The sequence below is a fragment of the Grus americana genome, chromosome 5 (genome assembly GCF_028858705.1).
Source record: "Grus americana isolate bGruAme1 chromosome 5, bGruAme1.mat, whole genome shotgun sequence".
Classification (NCBI taxonomy): Eukaryota; Metazoa; Chordata; class Aves; order Gruiformes; family Gruidae; genus Grus; species Grus americana.
The window spans coordinates 16,597,908-16,610,629 of NC_072856.1; the positions used below are offsets into that span (position 1 = coordinate 16,597,908).

At 48.8% G+C, this 12,722-nt stretch overlaps 1 protein-coding gene across 1 annotated transcript in view; it reads left to right on the top strand.

Annotated features, from left to right (window-relative positions):
- Positions 1 to 261: 261 nt before the first annotated feature.
- TMEM86A (transmembrane protein 86A) overlaps positions 262 to 12,722 on the top strand; it is a 29,896-nt gene continuing 17,435 nt past the window's right edge. The window contains exon 1 of the mRNA XM_054828825.1: positions 262 to 434. Within this exon, the coding sequence (XP_054684800.1) occupies positions 414 to 434 (21 nt within the window). The 5' untranslated portion in view covers positions 262 to 413. The remainder of the gene's footprint in view (positions 435 to 12,722) is intronic.

Below are 12,722 nucleotides of genomic sequence, written 5' to 3' on the forward strand. Positions count from 1 at the left end.
ACCCGGCCGCTGCGGGCTGCCTGGTCGGCGCCTCGCCAAGAGGGGAACGGCGCCGCTGACGCCGTCGCCGGCGGCCGAGCGAAGCGCGCGGCCGCCCGGCAGCGGACCCGGGGTACGCCTGCCCGCGCTGCTCGCGCTGCCTGCCGCGCCCGCCCCGGGGGCGGGGCCAGGGCCGCCCCCCTCCCTGTCCCCGCAGCGCATTCGCCGCGGGGGCCCCCTCTGCGATGACGTCACCACTGTCTAAAAAAGCGCCCCGGCAGGCAGGCAGGGCAGCGGGCAGCAACAACAACAACAACAGCAGCAGCGGCGGCAGCAGCAGCAGCAGCAGCAGCAGCAGCGGCAGCAGCGGCAGCGGCAGCAGCAGCAGCAGCAGCAGCAGCAGCAGCAGCAGCAGGACGTGCCCCACCGCCGACATGGTGTCCCCCGTCACCGTGGTGAGTGCGGGCCGCGCGGCGGGCGGGGGGAGCGGGACCCGCGCCCCCTCCCCGGGCGGTATCCCCACCCCACACCCCCTTCCCCCGCCGGTGCTCCTACCCGGTCCCCAGGCGCTGCCCCCGAGGCGCGGGTTCTCCGCGCCGCTGCCGCCGCTCCCCGCGCGCGCCGGAGTGCGAGGCAGCGACCGTTGGCGGAGACACCCCCCTCCCGCTCGCCCCCCGCGTGCCTGATGCTCAACCCGGCCCTGGGCGTGCGGCCGTGTCTCCCCCCGGCAGCTGTTGCTGGGGCGGTGCGGCTCCCCGGGTGGCTCCCGCTCGTCCTCCTCTTGCCTTCTGTGTTTCTGAATGACTCTGGAACACATCTGCTTTACGTAGCACACACCTGCTCAGGGCGGCTCTGCTCCAGCTGCCCTGGGCTTGCGTCGTGGCCTCCCTGCCCTCGCAGGCACCTCCGCCGTGTAGCCGGAGCTGGCTAACGCTAGTGTCGGCCACCGCGCCGGGCAGACCTCGCCAAAGGCTGGGACGACCTCCCACCGAGACCTTGTTGCCCCTGACAAGCCAGTCTGGCACTTCTACCATCTAATGACATGAGTGGGGATGGTGTCACCTGCCTGTCTCATGGGGGAGTCATGATGCTTAATTAATGTAACCAGCAATAAGGTCGCGACTTGCCGCTGTCCTGTCCGTAGGTGATGTGTGTAGCAGAACAGCTGGATTGATGGAGTAAAACTGGTAACTGAAGTAGCAGTGGCTCGTGCCAGGCTGGACCAGCAATACCAGGTCCTGGCCCTGCAGGTGAACTGAGGGTGTTTCAGTGCTGAAAGAAGACAAAATGCTTTCAGCCAGAACAGCAGAGAAGCTGCGCTGTTCGACATGCTGCTTTGCATGTTCCTGTTTCTAGAAAGCGAGGGATTTGTCTGAGTACACCAGCAGGCTGATGTGTGCTGTAAGAATAGCTGACTGTTGGTGGGAAAGTTGCCTGGTGCTTCGCTGCAGCACTGACTACCTATTGCTGGTATCCTGGATCCCATTGTCATCCTGTTTTGAAATATTTTGGTTAATGGCCAGTCTGTCACGTTCTCTCTCGCAGGTAGAAATCCTGTCCCTTCCCTGTTCTTAACTCACAAAGCCAGGGTTCAAAACTTTTAAATTGCTTTGCCAGTTCTGCACAGCAACTTGTATTGTCTGATACTTCAGATGGATTTTCCCCCAGTTATTAGCATGTACCTGGTAAGTTCATCAGCAGCCTGGGGGTGATTTTTATCTTTAGAGACAGAGGGAAGTAGCTTGCAAATTATACCATTGTAGTGCCAAACTCTTTTTTTTTTTTTTTTTTTTTAAATGCTTTTCAAAAACACCTAAAGAGGTTTGGTATCTTTCTGCTTCTGTGACATAAGGTAAATTCATCCTTAAGTAATGCTTTTGGTTACAGTGAATTGTGTTTGTGTACCTCAGAAGTAAAATTTTATGCTGGGACAATACCGGAATACCAGCTCAAAACCTGACAGAATTTGTTTCATAATCCACAGGACGCAGTACTTGGCTTTTCAGGCTAGCAAATCAGGGTGGTCTTGCAGAGTGTGTTTCAACTGAGCTTTGAGAGGAGGCAAATGACTAAAGCATGAGTATGTATTGGGAAGAGTGTACATAGTTCAGCCCGGAAGGCTTTACCTACATCAGAAATTACACTTTAGGAAGGTAACTTGGGAGGAAATGGAAAAAAAAAAAATCTGCTTTCTTCACTTGCTCTTTTGACATGTAACAACACATGTTTCTGCTCTGGCTTCACCCTGACATACCAGCTCTGCTTCACTGAAGGCAACTGATGCAGGTGTGAAGCTGTGAAAACTGGAGGCACGATGAGAGCGGGAGCTGTGACCAGAGCTGCAGCTGTTTACCATGGCTGTAGAGGTGGGAGGGGAGGGTGTCTGATCCTCCAAAGAGCTCATAAAAAAAGAACTGCCAGCCTTCACTCTGTTAAGGAGCAGTTATTTACACATCACCTTCAGTGGGTTTTCACATCGCTCTTCCTCTGAAGGAGCGTACTGTGCTGCTCCGGCATCGGCTGTGCTGCGGTCCGCGAAGGGCAGGCTGAAACGGTGTCACGCAGCAGCGTGCACTGCTCGGGAGCATGGTGCGGCCCCTGCACAGCTGCCAGCTGGAGCTGTGCAGGGGATGAGAAGCAGGGTGGCTGTACAGCTGGTGGGTTCCCTTCAGCGAGTCACTTGCTGAAGGAACAGCAGCGGGCAATCAGTCTGGCCATAGCTAGGTGCTACCCTTCGGGCCCAGGCCTTATCTCTGTACCGCACTGCCTTTTGCTGCATAGATAGATCAGGTGTTTGGAGCCAGTGTGGCCATCTCTGCTATGACACTGATGGGGATGCTCTCTGTGGGAGCAGCACCTGAGGCATAATCAAATTAGCCAGAGGAATTGATTTGTCTACAGTGTATGTCCTCTCCCAGTACACTGCAGCATCAGCCTTAATGGGGAGGACACTAGAAGAGCACAGCTGAGAGTGACATGATTTTGCTTCCTGTTTTCAAAGCGATGGCCTTTGTACATAACTGCAGCAGATGGCCCTGACTACTTACGCACAACCTGGTCTCCTGCGTCTCCCCCTCTTTCCCTCTTTAGGACCCTCTTGTAACAAGAGTCAGAAACCCTGAGCTCCAGGTCTGCTGTACAACTGATAGCTGGAAGAAACCGTGCAAGAAGGCACGGATCATGCAGAGGAAGCTAGGGAGAGAGCGTGGCTAGGACTGCTTGTTCGTGCTGGCTGCCAGGTGTGCATCATGGCCCCGGGGGGTTTGGCATGTCTGCCCTACACGCAAGGAGAGACCGCGGCATTGTGCAGAGCTAGCCGAGCTGTGGTCTCTGGTGCTGCACAATTTAGATGTGCTGAGGGGGGAGCGTGCCCACAAATAAACGAATCTGGGGCCAAAATACCTTTTAACATATTGTGCCAGGTCCTCAGCAGGATAAAGCTCTGAGGTCCCGCTGCTGCCAGAGTCTAGACTTGCGTGGTGCTGGGCTGTGGCAGAGAAGATGCATTTGTCTGTCAGTCCTGCTCCAGCTGGTGAGCAATGCTCGCTCTGGTTGGAAGTCACCTTGGAGGGAAGCTTTCACTGCTTACTCTGCTAGGCAAGCAGGAGCATCCTGCTTAAAAATTATTATTCTTGATACTGCTCTGATTAAGAGCTGTTTTTTCTGCATAAAGCCGTGTGGGCTGAGAGCCTGCAGTTGGAGAGCAGTATTAATAAATGGTGTATTTGCTTCATGGATATGTGAGGTTTAATTCCCTTCTTGTTCAGTCATCACTGGTCCCATCTTAATAAAAGTCCTTTCTGAGACTGCCTTGTTAGTGATTTTTGTCCTGTGGGGTTTTTTTTTCCTTTTTTTCTTTCCTTTTCAGTATTGGTAAAGCGGTCTTTAGCATGAGCTTGTGGGAGATAGCCCTTGCCTTAAGGACCTCTCTGCCCAGCAGGCACCATGATTGCAGGGGCTGCAAGTGTGTAGGAGACGAGCCTGGAGATATGCAGTCATTCTGACATTTACATAATGCTCCTGGCTCAAAGGGACCTTATTTTTCCCCTAAAGTTAGGGCTAAACTTAGTATTGGGCTTCACACTTTTCCTTGAGGAAAACAGGGCATGGGAAATATAAAGACATTAATTGGCTGGGAATAGGTCTCTTTTGGGGGGCAGTTAATACTGGTGTGTATTTTTGAGCAAGATGAGCTCTCATCCCTACAACATCCCCATCACACCTTTTACTTGGCCTAGCACAGCCCTATGTGTGGGAGGGAGGTGAAACTCCCTGTTTGGGACAGGTTTTTTTTTTCCCCAGAAGCCATATATTAACAATCTCCAACCCTTCCCTTTTGTCCTCTGATGTATTTGCATCATAGAGATAACTGATTTGGGGAAGAATATGTTGTTTTGGCTGTATCAAGCAAGTCGAGCCCTTGGCCCCTTCCCTGCTAGGTGGGAAGCAGCCAGCAATCCTCCTGGGAACAGCCCTTGTTGACCTTCTGGGTAGATGCAGGATGTCACTGGCAAGGGGGTATGAAGGTCACTTACAAAAACTGGGCAAAAAAACCTGAAAGGTATGATCTGGAAAGGTAATCACAAGCAACAAATATTGAATAGGGCTGGAGAATTGGATGGGTATCATTTGAGTTGCTGACGAGGGACCAAACCGCACTGATCCAGATGAATATAGAAACCTGATGCAAATCAAAATGGTTAGAGACTGTGTTATAGGCAATTGTAGCAGTAGTAGGTCTAAGCATAGTTTTAAAGGTTTATTATTAGAAAGTGTGCTCTATAATCTTCAAACTGCTGTTGAAAACAAGAAAGCCAGATCACACTTTGAACTATTTCAGCCTTTGCTTCTTAAATAGAGGATGTATTATTTCTGCATTAATGAATAAAGCAACCATCTAAGTCAGAAGTAACTCTTACGGTAGAGAGGTTAATTTTACTTGTTCTCTTTGTTTATACCCAACATCGTTGCTTTCATTGTAATTTTCCCGATTACTTAAATACATCATAAATTGGGATTTTATTACGCAGGAGGCTTGTAAACATGTACATTTATGTACCACATAGACAATTATGGAAATATGGCACTTGTATAAAAACCAAGCCAATTTAAATGAATTATTGAAAAGATTTCTAAACATCTGAACTCAATGAAGTAAGGGAGGGAATCATTACCTTAGATAAGCTTAGCAGGTTCTTAGTAACATTTATGCCAGTCACACCTTTTGGGAGAAGCCTAAAAGCTTTGGTCCTTCTGAGCAAAAAGCTGTGCTGATTTATGCCAGCTAGAGCCCAGGTATAGTGTTACATGCCATGATTTATTTTTTTCAGACTGAACTTGCACATTCTTCCTATGACATTGACATTCTTTGCTGTAGCTGTTGCTATGAGAGGGTGGGCTTAAGATATGGGTAACTGAAATTGGAGGCTAGAAAGTGCAGGCTTCTCTCACGCTCCTCCCAGTCCCAGTGTGGTTGCATTAAGCAGTTAGTGCTGATTGCTGCTGCAGGCAGTGCTGTAGATTAAAGGCTTCATTAACTCAAGTGTATCACTCAAGTCACACGTGTCTGTTGTTCAAAGTGTGCTTTGTGCATTAAGATTATGAGTCCAGTTCAGAAGCCTGTATGTACCCATAATTCCTCTGAATGGAGAGAGATGCGTTTCTTCTGTTCTCTTTTCCTGTTCAAGTATCTATATCCAAAATACAGAGTGCGACAGAAGAGCCAAAGTTATCTTTCTCTGTGGGTAACTGCATAATACTAAGGAAATAATAACTCCAGTGAAATTAGACTCTGAGAAAAACGTGGCATCTGGAACTTGTCTTCTGCTAGCATGTGGAAACTCTTGAACAGTGAAAAGATTATTAGTTATCTAACTCCCTTCCCTCCCGGAGGCCTAAGTGGCTATTACGTTAGCACTTAATTTTCCTACTGCCCTTCATGTCACAGAATGCCCAATAGATTTGTAATTACAGTAGAGATGTAGGTTTTGCTTACTTTAGCATGTCAAAAATGAAGGTGATGGTTATTGCTTCTTCTAGCTCACTTGTGCCCTTCCTATATTAATTTCTTATACTGCCATAATCTAAATAGCATTTAAGCTAATGGTAGGTTTCTTTACGACAAGTGTGTCAGTCTGGAGCATCCCTTCACGTAATGCTGAACGTGAACAAATATCCAGGTGAAAACTGTCTCTAGGAGAAGATAACACGCCACCAGAGCTGAAAGGTAGTAGGTGGGTTGGGCAAGAGCTTTCCTGGAAGATTGCAGGTGTGCTGGGGTGGAAAGGATTTCAGATACCTGCAGAGAGTCCAGGGGCTCACACTGCTGGCTCAGCCCCAGAATTGCACAGGGCCCAGTTTCTCTGGGTAAGTGCAACTTGTGTCTCTTCTCCTGTTAATTTAATGTTGCAAGGTGACTCTTGTGTTGCAAATCTGCCTGTTAATGAGGATGGTGGCTGTTTTGATTCACCTTGCTGTGAGCTTATGGAAGTGCCTTGTTTCCACCAGCAGGCTACGCTTTCTTCCAAAAACTAATTTCTATAGATTACTGCAAAACATGTACTTTCCAAGAGTGAGGAGAGATGAGACAAGCCTTGTTACTGAATTGGCTTTGGGACTTTTGTCAAGTTTGAATGGTGAGGTTTCATTTTTTGCCCCTCGCCAGACACCTGCTTTACAGACAGATATGGCGCCAGCTGGCATCAGGAATTAAATTTCCGATTATGTATCAAAATGAGTTTATTTCTGCTAGTGGCAAGCAGCCTCTGATTGAATTGTTGCTTGAGATTAAGTTTGAAGTTAAGCGAGCTTCACATTTTTCGGCACATACTAGACACACGGGGCAGATCCTCAGCCTTACATGAGTCATTTTGTATCCCATGGCTTCAGCAGAGCTGGGCTTGTGCTGGCTGAGAGCCTGTGACCGCAGCTTGGCTGCCGTATCCCTATTTCCTTGCGTCTTTTGGTTTTGTTACGGCATAAATCAGAGCCAGCCAGAGTGCTTGGATAGCAGTGCTGACTTGTGCTCCATTGCAAGAGACACTAAACAAATTGCATGGCTTTTCCCTGCAACCCTGATATAAAGGGACTGTGATGACAAGTTTATCACTTAATTGACATTTGGGAAGTTTCCAGTTGGCTAATGTCCCATGCATCTGTGGACTTGCACCCTCAAAAAAGAGCATAGCACTGGTAAGCAGCTGCACACTCATTTGTGAGCGTGGTCCACATTTGTATTTGCAGCCTGATTGCAGCAGGGGTTTTGCAAGTGAAACCCTTGATACATTAGTGTGAATCCTGGGAGTGTGTGGGTTAGTGTTTGTGCAGGTTAGTGTTTGCACCTGCCCACCCCACATCTGTAGAGATTGGCTGGGCAAGTCCAATTTATCTTCATTTAATTTGTGTCTGATACTGACTTGCCCAGGTCACAGCATCTTGGCACAAGAATAGATATTAGAAATAAAATCTCTGACTCCACTGTTATACTTTGACCTTACTTCCTCCTGTCTCTTAAAGCATATTGGTCCCATGATAGCATGGGGAGGGCTGCTGCTTTTTTATACACATCTTTATTGGGGTACATTGCTATTTTCCCTTCTAATTTTCTTTAACATCAGCGTTTCACATGCTTTCAGCCTGCAGGACATGATACGCAGGTAGAGCATTTCATTCAGCTTTCTGTTAGGCACAAGACAAGCTGAGCTGACCCTCCCAGGTTTCCCAGCACAGCCCTGCTTGCTTTTGCCAGATTTTGCTGATCTTATTGCAGTCCCTTGTGAAGTTTTGTACAGCAAAAATCTCTTGCACAGGGCTGCCAGCTTTCCCAGCCACTGGCACTCGCCTTCCCCTCCTCTCTCGGTTCTGCCTCCCTGTTGCTTTTGCAAAAGCCTCACCTGCCAGGTGTGCACAAATCTGGTGTGTGAGCCAAAAAGGTGAGCCGCAAAAGTGCCTTTTGGGTGCCGGAGGCGGGTTCACCCTTGGTGCGTCTTTGGGAATGGCTAGCAGGGCTTGTGCAGCCTGGCATGTGCTACCTGCCTTCTCTGTTACAGTAATGACTCTTTAGCTCTTATTGTAAGGGGCTATGACAGCTCCAATGCCTGCAACACTCTTCATTTAGATATGCATTATTCCCTATAGATTGTAGGTAAAATGAGGTCTTCTCTGCTGAAGAAGTTGCTTTTGGATGGAAGGGTCTTCCTTTCCTCCCAAATACCAATCCCTCCCAGCAAAGCAGTGTGTGGCAGGGTAGAGCTTTGCCAAGAGCCTGTTCCCCCTGAGCACCCAATATTCCATGCATCCCCTCTGGTGTGGTCAAGCGATGGGGTGGCTGTGGCCCTCCAACAAGTACATAAATGTTATGGTGGGTTGTGGGGTGGAAATAAGGCTGAAAATGGGGGAGTGAAGGCAAAAGGTGGATTTCAGCTCTGGGAACAGATTACTCTGTGTGCAGACCCCTCACTACTATTACCGAGAGGCTCAGCCTGCCCTTGGTGCTGACAAGGAAAGAACTGACAGTTCTGCCAGGGCATTTTATTTTGGGTCTCCACCCATCTCAGAGAGACTGGAGAGAGACCTCCGTCTTGCCACACAGCTTGTGGGGCAGATGTTAGTGTGTGGCACTTGCCTGCAGCAACGAGCCTGGCAAGGGGATGCTGCTCTCTGCTGTGGTCCCGTGCCCCACAGCCAGCACATTGGGCTTACTCAGCCCCTCCAAGGTAATGCTTAGAGCAACATGAAACCTAGCACTACTTTTTCCTGGGTAACAGAAATCTGCATTCTCTTTCACAGAAGAGTGTGATATAAATAATGACAAGTCTCCTGAGAACGTGTGCTCGCAGCCTGGAAACCATCCCCAGGATGAGTTGCGGAGACTTTTCTATAAGCAGTAGAATTTTTTTATCTGGATTTTAGTGTGACAAGCCAAATAACTGCCCCTTCCCATCCTGAAAGGAATTGCCTGGGACAGCCACCGAGTGCACATTTCAGGGTGCTGGCTGGCTGGTTCCTGAAGTTCCCTGTGGCTTCACAGCATCCCCCCAACATCCTGGGCAGCACTAGGGGACGCAGCCCCACCTGACCTCGCTCACCAAGGAATGGTGCGTGCCCTTGCGGTGCCAGCACTGCAGCTCTGATGAGCAAAATGAAAAGACAGACCCATTGTAGTTCAGGTTTTTAAACATCTGCAAGGGGTTCTTTTGCGAGTGTTACAGCAAAGGAAATGTTCGAAGACGCTTGCTTTCTGCTGCATAAAAAGGAAGATCTGGAATCCCACGAGGGAAAAGCAATCTTTGCTCTGAGAGAATATGCTGGCAGGCAAATGCTATTTTTTTTTTTTTGCTTTCTTTTCTGAGAGCCAGTGGACTACTCTGAAAGAATGAGTCTGTGACAGCTCCTACAGCCCTGCAGAGACATTTGAATTCTTGACTGCTTTAACATTGTTGGTCATTGGCAATGGTACATTGATGACCATACTCAGAAGGCAATCTCCAAAAGTGCTGACAGCTATAGGATTGCTATAGATGTGGAATCAATCATTACTACTGCAGGTTAAGAAAAGGTTTTTAAAACAGCCCTGCTTGGGGTCCTGTGCCAGGTAGACAGGGCAGATGATGCTTCATAATGGAAAAAAGCAAAACCAACCCAAACAAAACAAGCCCTGGCAAAAACACATACATCCAAGCTGAGTCTTCAGTTCAGGGTGAAATGGGTTTGTCTGTAATTTGATTTTTATGAGTTAACATCTAATAAAGAAAGGCTCTGCCATCTTGAAGGGTTCCCTGCAGTCCCAGAAAGCCAAGGACAGATACCCCAAGTGACTTTGTAAGGAATTGGCTGGTGTAGCGATATCTCACTTCGCCTGGCAGTCAGTCCTGCATAGTGGAGGATGATCCCAGAGACACTGTTGCGTAGCTTGTTGACCACAGTTAGCCAAGCTAACATGACTTCTTCTGTTCAGTACAGGAGATACCTTTATGGATGCTGTAACTTCCTTAATTGCTGGAGGGAACACCGTGGTCCAGACTCTCAAGATAGCTTTTGGCAATGTCATGGTTTAAAAGGCAAGAAGCAGGAGTGGAGTCCTGATGCAACACATGGCACAGGCAGTGCCCTGATGCGGTGGGGATGATTTCCTTGGCTTTAGAACCACCTACCTCTACTTTAGGCTGTTATGGGACTGTTCCCTCACATTTCTAAGACCTCCTATAAGGAGTCTTTTGAAGGCAAGACTCCAGTTTCCTATTTGTGACCTTTTCCCCCACTATTTTACATCCCAGGTGGTTGCAGATACTTTTTTTTTTTTTTTTTTAACTTGTGGGTATAGCAGCAGAGAGCTGCAATGTCCAAGAGCTCCCAGGTCACACTGGCTGCTGAGCCAAACTGGCCTCTTCAGCAGCCCCGTGAGCACAGTCAGTGTGACTGCTCAGCACCCAGCATTTTTTAATTTCTTCATTAAGCAGCTGAAGACAAGACAGGATTGCTGTTGTATTCCTACTGCAGCTTTGCTAACACAGCCTTTGCTATTTCTATGTGAGTGGCAGTTTGGCTCCTCCTGCCTTAACTTGGGAAGGGGCAGAAGTGGAGGCTGCCTGCCGTCTTTGCCTGTTACCTCTCATCTCCCTCCCTGACCACTGCACAAGGATTCACGGTTGTATCTATTTTGTTATCCTCTGGAGAAGGCCACAAAGCTTGTGTAAAGCTTCTTCTACTTTCCTGAGCCATTCATTTAAATACCTTCGTGCATTGTGTGTTCAGTGCAGTTTTCTCCTTAAACCTATCCTAGACAATCCCCATTAGAAATTTATTCCCATACAACAGACGATAGGGGGGTTGGTGGTAGATCACAGCGTGGCTAAGGTAAAGCATTGGGTAGCACAGACTCAGACTTCTCTTGAGCAGTGCCTACGGCTAGGGACAGACAGCAGTCTGTGGCGGAGAAATCACACTGGGAAAGCAAACATCAGGAAAGAGGCCTTTGCAACAGCCGCGTCTGCAATCTTGCATCACTGGCGCTCCCACGACACGATGAGCCTTGCTCACGTGCTCCCTAGCTGGCTTGGTACAAAACATCCCATTCTTGACGCTTGCCTGCTGTCGCTCAGCTGGGTGGCTGTGCCGTGCCGTGCCCTCGCTGTGCCCAGGCGTGCTGCCACGCTGCAGGGACTTGAACTGCAGTTTCCCCTGGGAGAGGCTGGTGCAGGCAAATGTTGCCCTGCTGCCAAGCGGCATCTGCCCTGCTGCCGGGCAGCTGTGGGGAAACTGCCGCTCCAAATTTCCTCCCTTCTTTCTGCATCTGAGGGGAAGATGCTTGTCTGGAAGATTTTAACCTCAGTGCTGATAGGTTTTCATCCCCCCCATGGTTAATCCAGAGATTAGGCTGAATGTTGATGTGACTGCAAGTCCGGCAGGATTTTGGCTTGGAAATTAAACTTTTTGCTGCGGTTCTTGTTTCTGTGTGCAGCTGTGTGTGGAGCAGCCCAGACGTGCACAGGGCCCCTTTTTAGATGCCAGTTTGATTAATCCTCACCCACTGCCTGCTCCCTTGTGCCTTCACCAAAGGGTGACTTTTCTGATGCCAAGAACTTGTGCAGCAATATATCCGAGTTCACCCAAGGACTGTGAGGGCTTGTGCCAAATTTTTAATTGTATTTTTCTGGCAGATAGCCATAGCTTGGTCTTAAGAAAAAGAAGTCAACTATTTCTAGGTCTCAACTCTGTGTCAGTCTGTTGTGGAGCAAAGCTGGCAAGGGCAGCTGAAGCTTACTTTGCTTAACTGGGGGGGTGATGCCATGGGGAGGAAGAAAGTACCCAGGCTGCTGGGATAGAGGGAGGGATGAGGGAAGCCAACAAACCAACCCTAGTTTGCAGGAGTTGAAGAGACTCTCAGGGTGGAATAGCTGCCTTGGACCCACTGCTCCTGCCTATGTGGCTGAGCTGGGAGGATGGTCCTTTTGCAGATGGGAAGCATTCACGCTGAACTCTGTTACTTCTGGCTTATGCTGAACGATGGTGGCTCTCCTGTCAGACAAAACCACGATTTTTTGACCACTTGTGAACAGGTCTGGCTGGGCAGCCACACACAAGATGAGTTTCACTGCATTACCCTTACTGGAGAAATGGGAGGCCCTGAGTTGTGCTGGGGACCACCAGTACCTGCCATAAAGCACCACAAGGCCTGGCAAAACTCATTGCATGGCACAAGCTTGATGGAGACAGAGGATTATCAGCACACACATTCTCCCAAAGGTAAATTATGTACCATCTTCTCTTGGGTGATTTATTAGCTATTTTACAACTTCATTTTAGATGAAGCCTCTATGGTCTTGTCTCTACTTGAGGGGAGGAAGGTTTATCTATCACCTTGAATTTCCTGCAGCATGTGGAACCTGTTCAGGAGCCATCTGCCTTGGATGCCTGGCCTGTGGCACCTCCAACACAAACATAAACCTTCTTATTAATACCTTGCTTGCACAAATATGTTGCACCAACACAGTATTTCAGGCAGGTTGATTGGCTGGTTCAGTAACTCTTCACCACCCTCCATAAACAAGCACTTTTTCTCAGAATTTTATTCAGGAGCAACTTGGGGCATGTATGAGCTAGTGCCTTCCTTGACAAAAGGCAATTGGTTCTCCCCCAGGAGCATGTTTGCTCCTGCAGGAGAGCAGAGTTGGAGGTGAAGCACTTTGCCCTCACCTACACTCACCAGAGTGTACCAGTTAGGGCTGTAACAGCCAGCCCTAATA